Here is a 16,147-nt window from a genome sequence, read left to right as displayed (position 1 = left end):
GTTTCAACCAGCAAGACTCCCAAGTTTAGGCCTGCCTGACCCCCACCACCTCTAATATTTGTCATGTGTTAGCCAGTTAGCATTTACTCCCACCTTGAGTTAGAAAATGGTATCATTTGTACAATTTTGGGGTTTCTTCGTTTTTTTTAACTTAAGATGATACACTTTTTTTTTTTTTTTCACTAGATGTTCTTGGTATTCTATTTTGTATTCTGTCATTATAATATCAAGAATGCCATTCCAGCCAGGGCAGTGGCACATGTCTATGATCCCAGAGGTTCGGGAGGCTGAGGCAGGAGGATTGCAAGTTCAAAGCCAGCCTTAGCAACTTAGGAAGGCCCCAAGCAACTTAGTGAGATACTGTTTCTAAATAAAATATTTAAAAGGGCTGGGGATGTGACTCAGTGGTTAAACACCCCTGGGTTCAATTCCTGGTTTAAAAAAAAAAAAGAAGAAGAAGAAGCCATTCCATTTTTATTTCTGTTTCTTTACTCATGTGGGCCAAATATGAAATCCTATAATAATTAAGCAAAAAGAGCCAGAATATTCTGCAAAGGAAGAGTGATGAGAGGCAATTAGATGTATCCAGAGATTAAAATATAAGACAGAACTTTACTATATAAAACTGTGTGGCACTGGCACATGACTAGATTGAAGTCCAGAAAAGACTTCACAACATACAAAATTTTAGCAAGTTCTCAAAGAGGCATTTTAAGTGAGGGAAGGAAATGAAGATTGTTCAAAAAACGATGGTGAGGGTACTGAGGAAACATCTGAAAGAAATTAGGTTGGATCTTTTTCCTATAACCTATACCAAAATAAATTCCAGATGGAGCATAAATGTATTGTAAAATTTTGAAACCATAAAAATACTAGAAAAATTATTTTCTAGCATATTTTTAAAAAATCTCTAAACAAGTGTAGCCTTTTTAATTATTGTGCAAAAACCCAGAAGCCATTTTTAAAAAATGATAAAATTGACTACATGTCAAATTTCCACGTGGCAAAGAGTATGACACATAATATAAAAAGACATATAAACTAGGGAATATGTCAAATGAATTTTATAAAGTAAGGGTTAATTTCTTTACTATGTAAAGATTGTTTTTCAATTAATTAAAAAAGATCAGCAATCTAACAGCACAATGGGCCAATTTTATGGAACCGGGAATGGCAAATTCTTTGCATCTAGGGAAAGAATGTAATGCAAATTAAAACCAGTGAAATGCCATTGTTCAGACTGGCAGAGATTAATTTGGAAGTGTACAGTCTTGGTAAGGATGTGGGGGAAATCGGCAACTGGATACATAACATTGCTGGTGGTGATGTAAAATGGCACATCTTGTATGTAAAATCATTTGTCATTGATAAAAGTAAAATTCTTTAATCAAATTACCAATTCACAGAATTTATCCTAGATACACTCATGAATATTTATATTTTATCAAATGGCTTCTGTTTTAAACCTGCAATAGCTATGTTCTAGCTAGTCCAAATTTTTGCCAAACCTTCATTATTCCATCTTTTGAATTTTTAGTCACTTTAGTAAGAGCCGCAGTTGTAACTTGTCACAGTTTTGATTTGTACATCTTTCATGTGCTGGTTAGGCATTTGTATATCTTTGACAAAGTTTTTAAGTAATTTAAAAAGTTGATTGGTTGAAATTCTTAGTTCTGGGTATGAGTCTGTTGTCTACTGTTTGTGTTGAATTTTCTTCCTTCTTTGACTTGACTCTTTTCTTTATAACTTCTTTGAATACTATGCAATTTTTATGAAGTCTAACTCATCAGTTTTTTTTCTTTTTCCCTGTCTTCTGAAAAAATCTTTGTATATTGCATGGTCAAAAAAATTTACTCCTTTCTTTTCCCTAGAAGTTTGATGTCTTTAGCCTTTTAGCATTTTTTTTTCCCATTAGACTTTTCAAATGATCTGAATCAGAAAAGAAGAAAGATTTAGAACTCCTGTTGTCTATATTTTCACATTTAATCTTATGGAGAGCTTCACCTCATACCGTCCCTTCCCCCCAGTAAAATTGTTTCTGAATCAATGGAGAGTGGAGTTGCTTTCAATAAGAAATGTGTTTTAGTCAACTTTTTTGCTGCTATGACTAAAGATCTGACCAACACAGCTGTAGGGGAGGAAAAGTTTATTTGAGGGCTCTCGGTTTCAGAGGTCTTGTCCAGAGAAGGCTGGCTCCATTTCTCGGAGCTTGATGTGAGGCTAAACATCATGGTGGGAGAGGGTGGCAGAGGAAAGCAGCTCACCATGGTGATCAAGAAGCAGAGAGAGAGACTCTAGCTCCAGATACAAAATGTTACCCCATAGCCATGCCCCCAATTAACCACTTCCTCCAGCTACACCCCACCTGCCTCTAGTTACCACTCACTTAATCCCATAAGGGATTAATTCACTGATTGGGTTAAGACTCTCACAACTCAGTCATTCCCCTCTGAACCTTCTTGCATTTTCTCACCCATGAGATTTTGGGGGATGCCTCATATCCAAATCATAACAAAAGGGAATGGAATTGATTGTTTTTGATAAGATGGAGAGGCAGTGGAGTGTCTGGCTTTATTATACTTTTTCATTATGCATTTATTTTTAAGTAATCTTGTTGTGAGTTCTAAGAGTATACCAAGTGCGTAGATCACCTGGAACTGACCCTTTCAGGTGGCTCTTAACTGCTGTTGGGTGGGAAGGCATCAACAAGGCGGTGAGCACCCCAGGAAAGCGAAGACTGGAGTCTCAATTTCTGGTCTTCATCCTGCACCTGCTCCTGTTGAAATGTAGTAGTAAAGCCTACTCTGTCAGCCAGCAAGCCTTCCATTTCTTCTGGAAGAAATTATTCCAAAGCACACTTGAGGCTCCAGAATCTGGTCCTAGCCTCCCTTTCCATTGCCGTAGCAACCTGCTCTTTTCTGTTCCTTGGTTATCTGTGACTTGGCAGATCTCCATGTTATTATTCTCATTCCTTTTAAGTCTCCAATAAAATTCCGTCGTCCTGGAGCCTTCGCCCCGCCTCTGTTTCGCCTTCTGCTGTGGATAGCCTCCCGCTGGCTTAGCCTCTGACTGCCCTGAGTGGTGGTGGGGCGTGGTGCTCGCCTCTGGGCTGACTCAGCTCGCTGTTGGAGCTGTGGAGCCCTTCAGCCCTTGAGGCTTTGCGGAGGCGATTTTCACAATCTTTACTGCTGTGGGAGCACTTTTAGTGGTTCCAAAGGATCATTTTTTAAAAAATGAAAATAGAATAGAATGTAACATGGATAAGCATTGGGTGTGAAATCATTTTATTCTAGTTTTATACTTGAATATATGTTTAAGAAGTAATGTAAAATGTATTTCTTTCCGTAAGTTATAGCAAAATAGTTTGAAAAACACTACTCTAGATTTCAATCACTATATGAATTTTGAATTTTAATAGAGAAGAGACATTTGAAATTTTATTTAAGCTCAAAGAACATAAAGTGTTGATATTTCTGAAATTTTTCAATGAATACTTTCACATAATTTGCTTCATTTTCTGTTAACTATCATATTACCCATTAGTGAATGATTATTTTTCCCCAAACATGTATTGTATAGTTTTGTTTTTAGATTTAGGGTACATAATTGAGTTATAAATATACAAATTATTTTTCTAAAATAAAATTTTTGAAGAAAGTTCATGGAATTATCATAGATGTTTCCCTGAGATGTCTATTGTTTTAAAAGTTTCTTACTATATATGTATTAGTTTAGATTATTTATAGAAGTATGTTGATAAGATAAGTATATAACAGAATGAATATTATTATCAGCTAAATTAAAAAATGTGTGGTTAAGGACAGTGAAGTTCCTTCCATTTTGGAAAATGTCTATACAGTCCTCTAGTGTCCATTACCTCACAAAAGACAGCTCAGGGAGCGGAGAGTCACAGGTGTGTGTTCCAGATGCGGAAGTGCATGTTCTAAGGGGTCGAGGCATCTACAGTGCAGCTGCTTCTGGTTGCTTTTTTCCCCTCCTGTGATACTGGGGATGGGACCCAGGGCCTTGCACATGCTAGGCAAGTGCTCTACCCTGAGACCCTCGGTTAATTGTGACTTTGCCATTCAGACCTCTCCTGCTGCTCTGGGGCGGCCGTTAGTAATGCCTGTGCTATTTTTCTTCCCTTCCCTGCAGGGTCAGTACAGGCCTTCTGATTTGTTGTGTCCTGAGACATATGTTTGGATTCCCATTGAGCAGTGCCTGCCTTCCCTGGAAAACTCCAAGTACTGCCGTTTCAACCAGGACCCTGAAGCAGGTACACTGAGGCCGACCTTAGCTGGGGGTTGTTGACTTTTTCACATTCCATGTGCGTGGCTGTGGCTCTATGCAGAGATTAGGTGGCTTTACATACTGAAGAGTGTACATGAGTACATGTGCACACATGTGTAAGATGGGGCAGACATCTCACAGTTTCGCAAAAATTCAGAAAGCTAACGGGATTTTTGCCGCTGACAGCCCTCGCTTTCCATTGGATGAGTTTTTGCACGCTGTGAGGGTCGACATCGTTATCCATTTCTCTTGCAGCCACCACAGTACATGAAAGCTTACCATTAGATGGATTACGTGGACAGTATAGAGAAGATGTTGACTGATTAGCCTGATGGAGCTGTAGAATGGTATCACTGTAGCAAACAAGCTGTGGGGCTTTGTGACAATACTTTCTTGACTTCTTGCTCTCTGGTGTGTCTCCTTTCCTGTCCCCTCTTCTCCTGCCTAGTGCAGCCCCAGCCGTGTGTGTTTCCCGTTGTTTCCCTGGGATGTTAGTCTATACTAGATGTGCAGACACTAAAAGGATGGCCCTGGAGTTAGACTGGCTAGGTTCAGATCCTGTCTTCACCACCACCTGGTGTACGGCATGAAACTTCCCTGAATGCCGGGGTGTGGCTTTGTGGCAGAGCTTTTGCCTAGCACCTGTGAGGCCCTGAGTTCCCTCCCTAGCACCATGAAAACAAAATATCTCCCTGGCCTCAGATTCCTGACCCTTAATATTAATGTCTAGGACCTACCTTTGAGCTATCATGAGGGTTAAATTAAGACCAGCATGTGAGAGTCACCCCCACCAGTGTTGTTTCAGAGGCAGTCACACAAGTTAGAATACTGCACCCCATGTGTACCCAGGTTTCTGTCTGCATTTACTCTCATTTGCTGTGTACCTTCTTTCTGGAAAAATGTGTGATTCTGCTTACCTCCTCCTAGTCTTGAGTCCGCTATCGGTTTTAAATGGGCTCTTCCTGATGCCCAGGGCACTCAAGTGTGACTCTGCTAAGCAGTATGAGTTGATATTCTTGAAATGGATTGCCCTCCATCGACAGCATGTCCTCCCCACATTGCTGATGTGCCATGTGTGCTTCATTGAGCTCTGAGTCCTAATAAATCCACCACAGAGTTGCCTGACATATACTTCTTAAGAACACATTTTTTTCTCCCAGCCACCCATGATCTTAAAAGGAAGGAAAAAAATGCAAAGCCTGGCCAAGGGCAAGAGGCAAATGGACAGAATCAAAGGGAACACAAAGGGGCAAGGAAAGAAATGCAGTGATTTCTTTCAGCTCTAAGGTGCGCATTTTTTTCCCCAAAAGTTGGTATTTTTCGTACCAAAAAAAAAAAAAAAAAAGAATGCTCCTGGAAAAGCTGTTATGAAAGCCAGAGTAGCACTCGTAACCCATGGTGTGATACCTTACAATCTGGATCTGGTGAGGAGTGGCCTGGGGCCCTGCTGACTCATGTGCCAGGCATCGGGGTTGACTCCAGACTTTCCAGATATTTATATTTTATAGTTTAGCCAGGTTTTTATTAAGTTCCTATGCCTTAAATTACTAAGCAGAATAGGATGGTTTATTCTAAGTAAACATACACCTCGTTGATCACACAGATCTATAGCTCACAAGCATTCAATTTCCAGTCATTTTTGGAGTCAGAGCCAGAGGCAATAGTGTTATAAAGAAGAGCATATATGAACCCACTCTTCCCCACCCCCACAAACCACAGAAGCCCCCCACAGCTTTTCTCCAGGTCAGGTTGGAGCTAGATCCTCCATGGGGAAAGTGCTGATCATCTTGGTGAATTACTGCATAGGCATATGTGAAGTTTACAAATTCCTTGCAACTGAACAGCATCCTGATCTTAAATTTGTTTCTAACTCCCAGATTTAGGACACAGTTTTACCCGCTTTTCTTTTTAATCTGTTTTAAAGGTTGCTTTTATTATATAATACTTGGAGATTTAAAAGATCACAAGTTCTCCTTGTTTTATAAAGTTGAGAGTATGACCGAATAACTTCCATGCACTGGGTGGGTGTGCAAGTAAACATTTACTCAACAGATTTTTAAATTATATTCCAAAATAAGTGTTAATGAGCACTTCACAGCAAAGAACTAAAGTCTCAAATTGCTCTTTGTCATGAACACATGATGCCCTGGTGAGAGCCCAATACATAGCATGTTCTTTTGCCGTGACCTAGTAAGTTACATTACTCATGGCAGTCATTGTTTAGAATTTATTTACAAAACACAGTAAATATCTTCGAGAATAGTGCTTCGAAGAAAATAAGGATCCTTTCCATATGTTGAGACTTTGAAACTTTCAACAGAGAAACTGTACAGTTTTATCAGTATTGAATGTCACAGCCCAGACACTTTTTGAAAGCAGACTCATGTCCTGTGGTTTTAGGAAATTAAAATGCAGCTACATGCTGGAGTGTATGGCGCCTGCTGTGAAACATGGTCATCGGAGGCTTAAATGGCAGCCTGTAAGGAGCTCTCCTCTTCTCTGGGCCAGTTTTACTGTTATCAAACTCTGACGCAGACAACAAGAGCTCCGCAAGGTGCTGTTGCTGGTCGGCATGGTACTTTTTTCACTATGTCTTATATCTCCCAGCTGTTCTCTAGTTCAGTTCTCTGCAAAAGGCACAGCTAATGACAATTGGCCTCTGTAAGACAAACTGAAGCTTCAAGGTGCTTCAGGGGCCGGTTTTAAAAGAGTCCCACTCTCTCCCTCTCCTGGGCTGGGGTCAGCCTCTAGATTCCCTGGCTCCTGCCCGTGCACCACCTTCCTCTCTGGAAAGTTTGGGTTCTGTGGTTTACTCAGCCAAGTCTGTGTGACAGTACAAAATCCTTTTGTATTTATTGCTTTGTGATACAATGAGGGGATGTTGACAAACTAAAGTAACTTCAAAAAAATTCTAAAGAAATCCATCTTTTCATAAATAGGTGTGTTGTTTTCAGTTCAGGACTTTTACCTATTCCAAAGAAAGGAGTTCAAAAGTTTCTCAAATGACTTTTTTAAAAAAAATGTATTTTTATTTATATTTTTTAGTTATAAATAGACACAATACCTTTATTTTATTTATTTATTTTTATGTGGTGCTGAGGATTGAACCCAGTGCCTTATACATGCTGGGCAAGTGCTTTACCACTGAACTACAACCGCAGCCCCTCAAATGACTTTTAAGTGTTTCGATTTTTTTAAATTGATAGTTGATTATGACCTAGATTTTAAAATTTCTACATCACAGTTATATCTTCCTTTTTTGCTTGAATTATATTTTGAAAAATATTTACTGGGATCCCTAATAGGAATGTATAAAACTACTTGAGAGAAAGGTAAAATCAACCACAGTCTCTTGATACAGCAGTAATCACTATTAATTTTTTATACTCTCCAGGCCTTTTGTCCTGTGTATACATGTGTATTTAGAAGAAAAAAAAAAAACAAAATTCATGCTGCATACTTTTGTTGTTTTTACTTAATACCTGGAGTTACTTCACTTTTGATAAGATAAAAACATTTTTGGTGAGGTACAAACTACTTGGCTGTTAATTTGTTCTTTCACAAACAAAAGCACCCTGATATAGCAGTTTCATGGAGAAGCACTGTCGGAAGGGCAGCCTGTATGCACTGGAGTTGGTTTTAGAGCCTGATTTGACACGTGATGTATGTCAGTGTACCATTTGTCACTGGTATCAAAATCTTGGTTCCAGATATGAAAAAAAAAAAAAAATTACTAAGCCTTTCCTGTTTCCCAAATACCATCCTGGTTTGCCTGAAGTTACTCACTTTGTCCTCAGGACATTTGTCATTGACACCCCCCACCCCAGCATTTGTTGCACAATTACTGCTAAAATTTGTTTTTATCACAGGATAAAAGCTAATTTTTATGCAACTATTACCCTATGATTTTTATAAGTATAGTACTTAGTGTTCATTTCAGTAGGACTAAATAGAATAACTTTTACTTCTGTTTCTACTTATAATTACAGGAGTATATACATTTTACCTCAGATTAGTCTAGATTTTGTTCTCTTCTATACATACTTTGAAATGTTTGCAAGATATTTTCTAATTTGTCTTAAATATAACTGGAGTCATATTTTATATATATATATATATATATATATATATATATATTATTAGTAAAGTCATATATATTATTAATAAAGCTTTCAAAATTTATTATAAAGATAACAGTGTATAATTTAATTATAAAAATAACAGTGCATAATTTTGACTGAGTACCTTATGCATTTTCCTAGAATAGGTATGTCTAAGATACCTTACCTCTCTCCCCAGCAGTTGCTGAAAATTTAAACCCATATAAAGAAATTTTTTCCTAGTTTGATCCCTGGAAGCTCTGAGGCTACAATCTGTGTTATTTTCTGTTGTTTCAAAGGGGCCTCCTCTTTCTTCTTTCTCTGCTCCATTCCTCCTTGGAATAGAGCATTGTTCCCTGGTGCTTTTTTCTGTACTTCTGCACTTTTTTCTAGCATCTGTCCACATAAAAAGCCCATCCCACTCTGCCCTTGACAGTGTGGAAGAACCATACTCCAAAAGCAGTGGGGCCTTGTTTGCTTCCTGTTTCTCCAAGCCTGCCTCACTTCCTGAATGCTGTTTTTTTTTTTTTTTTTTTTTTTTTTTAAAGAGAGAGTGGGAGAGAGAGAGAGAGAGAGAGAGAGAGAGAGAGAGAGAGAATTTTTTAATATTTATTTTTTAGTTCTTGGCGGACACAGCATCTTTGTTTGTACGTGGTGCTGAGGATCGAACCCAGGCCGCACGCATGCCAGGCGAGCGTGCTACCGCTTGAGCCACATCCCCAGCCCCCTGAATGCTGTATTGATGGTCCCTCTAAACAGTAGACCAGGCCAGTATTGTGTGGATCACTGGGAAACAATGCCTAGTAAGAAAGCAGGTTTACTAAAACTCCTCAGGGTCCCTAAAAAATGTGCTTCAGTGATGATTAATGACCAAGTGGGCAATATCTTTCCTTATAATTTTAGATGCAGAAGTCAACTGTTATTCTTTTTATATTTCAGTGGGTGAAATTATTTTCAAATTTACATTCACAGTTGAACTACTCAAAATTGCAAAATGAATACTGTTGTTTGCTGCATACTTTAACACATATTCTTTGTTGTCTATAAAGATGGACGTGATTGGAAGTAGCTACATAACATAAAAGAAAAAGGCATCCAAAAGAAAGAAAGAAAAAAAATATCCTAGAAATTTGGTGAATCTTGAGAGTGTGTGTTGATATGAAAAGTGAGCAATATTACAGTATCCTGGGGTTTTTTTTCAGTTTACTCCCCTCTCTTTTTTACTCCCCTCTTCATATCTTTTTAAAATTCTTTATTTCCTTTTCAAAGATATACTAACTTGCCCAAAATTTAGTACATAGTCAGCTTTCCATATCCATGAATTCACCCAACCATGAGTCAGAAATATTTAGGAAAGAAAATTGTGCTGAACATACAGAGACCCTTTCTTGTCGTCATTCCCTAAACGATATAGTTTAACAACTATTTACTTAGCCTCTACATTGTACCAGGTGTTTTAAATAATCTAGATATGCTTTAAAGTGTACAAGAAGTCGAACGTAGGTGATGTGCAAATACTGTACCATTTTATATAAGGGACTTAAGGGAGTTTGGTCTCCATGGGGTCTTAGAACCAACACCCTGCCAAGAGAGATCCATGCTAATGTGACTCGCAATATTAAAATTAACACTAGATTTCTCTAGTTCACCCTGTCTTTTAGTGAGGACACTAAGGAACAGCAACAGAAATCTTTCCTACAATATTTGTACCAATGACTTAGTGTCTTAACAGTTTACTATTTGTATTTTTTATTTAAAAATGTGAAAATGAAGACATATTAAGGTAAACTTCAACAGCTGTCAGTGACTATTTTTAAGAGTGTTCTAACACCAGTCTTGCAGAGAATTTTAAAAATATGCTATTTTATAAATTTTTACCAGCCAGCCTTTGCTCAGTAAGCCATGCATGAGCAGCAGGCCAGCAACTGAAGCTTGTTAGAGCCTGGGCAGTGATAGGCTGAAATGTTTCTTGAAATGCAGACTTAAAATTTCCATTGAGCTACTAATAAAATATTTCTCTGATGCTTTTCTCTTTCCTTGTGGAATAGATTTTTAAAAATTCAAAAGATCAATTCCTTTTACAGTCACCCAGTTTGTAATTGTACTTAAGTAATCCTGCAATAAATAATAAAAATCCTTTCAGTATCATCAGATAGCTCAAAAATACTGTGATGCTTTCAACATGTCTATAAATGTTGGTTCCTACCTGGTTCTACTGTGTGGCACCTTAAAGTGCTGCTTTGTTTGTTTGAGAAACTCATTTGTTTTATATGATGAGTGAGTTATCCAGAAATGCTGGCTGAAGAATAGAGCCCCCAGCCATCCACTGTCTAAATGCTGGCTGAACTATGATAGTTTATTGAATTTAAGACATCTTCTTCTTTAGTCTAGTATTTTACCTGCCCCTAAGAAAGAGGGCTGCCAATTAGACTATGACCTGTCAGTTGTAAGATGCAGGCGGGTTTCTAGAGATGCCAAGGTGTGTAAACAAGAGTGCCTTAGTCTTTCCTGTGATGCCTGCAGGACTCTGGAGTGCTGGGGGCACTTTGCACATTAGGGAGCTTTATGACGTCTGGATTCTGAGCTTCAAATGTTATAGGTGGAGTGTACATTGAAGTATCTGAGCCTTGGGATGTTTGTTTCAGATACTTTTACATAAAAATAAGATTACTATTATTGATAATGATAACAAAGTGCTTACAATAGTTGCATCTAGATTTTTTAAAACTTTTTGAGAAGGTCTGTAACTACTTCACAAGGATATTATTTGTTAATGGAAGTAAAAATGTTTCTAGTACCCAGAAAATATTAATAGTTTGTAAATATTAATAATCCCCATTTATCCTATTTTAAAAAATATGAAGTGTTTTTTTTAATGTGTTTGATTTTATGAGACATTGACAAAAGTAGAGAATTTAAAAATTTTCTGAGCTTATAAATTCTGCCACCTCTGATAACTGGAGTAATTAAACATTAAATAGACAGTACCCCAGGATATCATGAATCTTTTCATCAGTCCAAAATAATCTGCAGCTATTTGAACATTTTCCTACCTTGTAACTTATAAATGTTCTCAGTGTAACTGTGGCTTTATAGTAACAAAACATGAAACGTTAGGTTGAGACAAATTCTGAAAGGCCTTGGTGCTTGATGGAATCTGCATTGCTAGATGTTCACCACAGTGTCTCCTGGGGGTGGAAGAGTTGACCCAAATACAGACCAGCAACCCACAGGGTTCTTGACTCATTCACATACAACTTCAGTAGAAGAGTGGAATCTCCACGGTTTTCTGCAAGGTATTTTAAAACTGTTTCGATTATCTTCTGTGGATGTTAAGATTTAGTCTGTTTTCAGAAAAATAAACAAGCTTTAACATGAAGGTATGAGAAAGTCTGTTTATTTTATGAATATTCTTTTATGTGATGCTAGCAAAATGTTTTTAATGTAAATACAACAACAGGGGTAAAATTCCTGTTCTTATAAGAAATATATTTTCCAAGCCTAAATTAGATTAGTTTATGTTTCTGTGGACCATTCACTGATTATGAAATGAAATCTGAGGGTTGGCTGGGGTAAAGCTCAGTTGGTAGAGTGCTTGCCTCACATGCACAAGGCCCTGGGTTCAACCCCCAGCACCACCAAAAGAAAATAAAAGAAAGCTGTCTGAAAATAGGAAGGAAGGGTTTGTTGACAGTAGGGAAATAATTTATTCACTTTACTAACCCCTATAAAAATAAAAATAAAAATAAAATTCTGAATACTTTTAGTGTTAAAGAGCCTGTCTTAACCTAGTTCCTTTATAAAAGCAAATCCTCAAATGTTGGTTTGCATTCAGGTAATTTATTGGGGAAATAGTCCCAAGGAAAAGGAGGAGGAAATAGCTGGAGAGAAACAGGAAAGGAGGAAAGGACAACAGCAGGATGTGTCACTGTGCGGCCACCACTCTAAGAACTAGAGCTCAAACCTTCTGAGACCCCTTGTGGTGCACACCTCTGAACAGGCTGCATGAGGGACCCGGGAAGAGTGCTTGTCTGCTGGTGTCTGCTTTCCACTGGCTGATGGTTGTCCACTGGGTGTTAACACCTCTGCACCTTCATTGTGCCTGTGCTCAAATGCAGAGCAGGCTCCTGCATGTGTACAGCTGCTGCCTCAGAACGGCAGGAAGCGAGAGAGGTTGCCCTTGCCTGTCCTCCACAGACCTGCACAGCAGCATTGTGTGCGAGTCAGAGGTGAGGCCAAGGGAGGAGCGGCAATGCCCAAGAGGCGTCTAAGACCTAAAAGTGCAGACAGGTTTAGCAAGTGCCCGAGGCCAGTGGATAAAGACTGAAAACCTGAGGGAAGTATTGGACTTCTAAGAAAAAAGCTGGCATTGAGAGAGAAGCCAGCCAAGAGTTAGAAATAAGCATTCGAAGAGTTCATGAGAGCATTTGCTCAATGCATGCTTGTTCCTCTCAGTATTACATTTTATAATGGGAGATGCCAGCTCTCGGGGAACCTAGTGGAGTAGACAGAATTATTAAGCAAATGTAGTAAGTGGAATAAGAATCAGTCTCGTGCGGGAAAGGCAAGGACAGCTGCAGGTAGGAGGGCCGAGGCCATCTAAATTGCAGCTACCGACAGTAGGTTGGTGGAGCTGAGTTTAGGGGGATCGTGTCTATTGAGGGTTGGTCAGGGCTGTTGACAGGGCGATTGCTTCAGCTGGTGGAACCCTGGTGGTTGGGGGTCCCGTTGCCATGTCAGCTTCTGATTGGCCATTTAGAGTCTCCTCAGCCAGGTGGAAAGTCCCTGCTCATTGCCACTAAGGAAGGGGAGGGGGAAGGGAAGGCCCCCTCTGACTTAACAGTATCATGTCAAATAAATAAATAAACAGAAGAAGCAATCCCCATGGGGGGGTCCTCAGTCCAGTTTGGGTGGGGTGCAGATCAGGGAAAGCTTCTTGGATGAAGTGGCCTAGGTTAAAATAGCAACAGAAGGGACTGCCAGTGCTGCAGGCAGCGGGCAGAGCAGGTGAGAAGGCCTGGTGGCCCACAGCCTCCTGGGAGAGGGAGGGGAGGGGCAGTGGGACAATGGAGGGCTTTGCAGATCACGGTAAGGATTGTGGGTTTTTCTCTTGAAAGTAAGGGAAGGCTGTGAAAAGGTGTAAAGCACTGGAAGACATCAAGTTTGTCGTTCCTCTTTCACTTTGTGGAGAATAAATGGCAATTTGTTAAAACCAGAGGTAGGGAGACCATTTAAGGGAGGGGTGCGTAGGGTATAAAATAAGCCCAAAATGTTGGTAGTCTGGACTGGGGCAGTGACGATGGGAGGTGGCAGGGACAGGGTGGATGCAAGAGATACTTGGCAGGGAAATCCACAGGGCTGGTGGTTAATCAGGGACAGTGACAGGGCAGGGAGAGTTATCAAGGCAGTTGCGTAGGATCTGACCCCAACTCAGTGACTGTGCTGTCTTTTCTAAAGTGAGCAACGAGGGAGGAGGGCAGGTTTGGCAGAGTAGAGAAGAAGAGCAAGTCCACTGTGGACACAGTGGGTGAGACCCCCAGAAGGTGTGGAGGCAGTTGGACATGTTGGTCTGAAACTCCAGTGAAAGAGCCAGGAAGGAGACACAGATCTTTGGGGGGCTTTGGCACTTGAGTAGGGGCCTTAAGAGTGAATAGGAGCAGAGCAAGACCTGGGAAGCCCAGCGGGGAAGGTTGTGTGGATGAAGAAGAGCCAAATTAGGGGCCAGGGAGGTAAAAAGAGCTAAGTGTGGGGTCAAGAAAGCCACAGGAAGCATTTCAAGAATCAAGGACAGATTGTGCAGAGAAGCAGCTGTTGAATATCTCTGCAAAGACCTATTTTAGTTTTGGTGGAAGTGGAGTAGTAGCCTAAAATGGAGTGGAATCGAAGAAAGGGACCATCATGAAATTGGGTTTTGGAGGCACTGACTGGAAAGGTTATCTGATGGAGGAAGCAGGGGAAAGGTTTGAGCATTTTCAGAAGCTGATGTGGGTCAGGGGAAGGAAAGGTTAAAATTAAAGAGAAGGGGAGATCAGTTCCTTGGGGTCTAGACCAAGAGCACAGATGGGAAGATGGCCTCAAATAAGAACGGTTCTTCCCATCCGGGAGGATGAGGGGAAAGTGAAGTGCAAGGGGAGAGGGAGTACTGGTGTGGTAGCTGAGAACTTTCTCACCCGATGCCTTTTCTCTTCCATTGATGTCGGTGCTGGTAAAGAGGGACATCTGGGGTAGGAGATGTGAGCAGGTGTGTGGAAGTAGCTTGGAAAGGGCTGGAGGTAGAGCTGATTGCCAGGCCTTGCTAGTAAGTAGGAAATCAAGGAACCAGGAGATGGGCGAGCGAGAAATGAAAGACAGAGACCAGGCAGAGATACACATGAGAGTTTATTTGTCAGAGCTGACAAATAAAGGCATATCTCTCCATAGACGGAGAGAGGCAAAACAGGCTTGGGGTTCAGGACTTTCATGGGGCAGGCCCAGGGATTAGAGCCTGGCAGGTCCTAATGTGAATGGTATGAGGGAGTTGTGAGCCTTTCTCAGACACTCCCTTGGGTGGGAAAGTGAAATTTTCTTAAAATGGCGGCTGTCACTTAAGATGGCCATCCAGATGCTAAGCAAGGACCTTATAGTCAAAGGTGGTAGAGTGGGTCAAAAGTCCTGCTTCTTCCACAGCCTAAAGGAACAAATAGCTCTAATGCTACCAATCCAAATGAAAGTAAGTGTAGAATAAAGCACCTCCTTTATATCGGTATATTATAGAGAATAAATACTAGAATTTTGGGGGTGGGTACAGTACTGGGGACTGAACAGGGCCTCATGCTTGCTAGACCTCATTCCACTACTGAGTCTTATCCCCAGCTCCAGATTTTATTTGTTTAGAAAAAGAAAATTTTGGATTGATAGGGCTATCTAACCACAACCTCAGAAAGAAATACATTTTTAGCTCTCTACCTACTACACAGTATTTGTACCTGTGCATCTGTGCAAGTATTATGTATATATATATGCATAAATATAAAGTTGAAACCAGTTTCATAATATTTACCTCATTAAATATGATGTACCCCGTTTTCTTTTCTGTTCTTAGTTCACTAAATTGACTTTACAATACACCTGAAGATCTCAACCTGCAGTTTGAAAGACACTGGTTTTTCACCACCAGTGAAACTCCACATCATGTACAAGAAAAAGAATGGGACCCCAATTAGAATATGTTATACTCTCTGTATGTATAATATGTCAAAATACACTCCACTGTCATATATATCTAAAAAGAACAAATTTTTTAAAAAGGAAAAAAAAGACACTGACTTATCTCAACTTTTAAAGACATAACTTTTCAAATTTGTGGGGGTAAAAGTAGTACTAAGTGTTAATTGTGGAATTTTGGCACTCATGTGAATGGCTTTTATTTTCAGGAAAGATTCCAAGGTTTCCTTTAGTTTTAGAAATTAGTATTCAGTTCATTAAAATGACAATCAGTTTAAGTAACAACTCTTCTTTCTTTTTAAAGGTTTGAATGACAATTATCTTACTTTCAGTATAGAAGTCTTTCAAATTTTAGCATTTATTTTTAAGGGACTTTTGAATAACATTTTATTGCATTTATAAGATGCTAATTGAATTTTAAAAAACATTTAAAATTTATTTTATAAAAACATTCAGTGTCCCTCATGATTCAGTTGTCTAACAAAGTATTATAAATTTAGGGACACAATATACCTAAATTTTTACTTTGTTTGCAATCACATTCTAAACCAATT

At 39.5% G+C, this 16,147-nt stretch overlaps 1 protein-coding gene across 6 annotated transcripts in view; it reads left to right on the top strand.

Moving 5' to 3' along the window:
- The window catches only part of Ate1 (arginyltransferase 1), a 144,496-nt gene that overhangs the window by 108,274 nt on the left and 20,075 nt on the right, over positions 1–16,147 (top strand). For all 6 annotated transcript variants that reach the window (XM_077105282.1, XM_077105281.1, XM_077105278.1 and 3 more), the window contains one exon: positions 4,156–4,276. In XM_077105282.1, the coding sequence (XP_076961397.1) occupies positions 4,156–4,276 (121 nt within the window). The remainder of the gene's footprint in view (positions 1–4,155; positions 4,277–16,147) is intronic.

This window comes from Callospermophilus lateralis, chromosome 15 (genome assembly GCF_048772815.1).
Source record: "Callospermophilus lateralis isolate mCalLat2 chromosome 15, mCalLat2.hap1, whole genome shotgun sequence".
Lineage (NCBI taxonomy): Eukaryota > Metazoa > Chordata > Mammalia > Rodentia > Sciuridae > Callospermophilus > Callospermophilus lateralis.
Note: the sequence above shows the minus strand (reverse complement) of the source record. Positions and strands in the feature narration are given on the sequence as shown.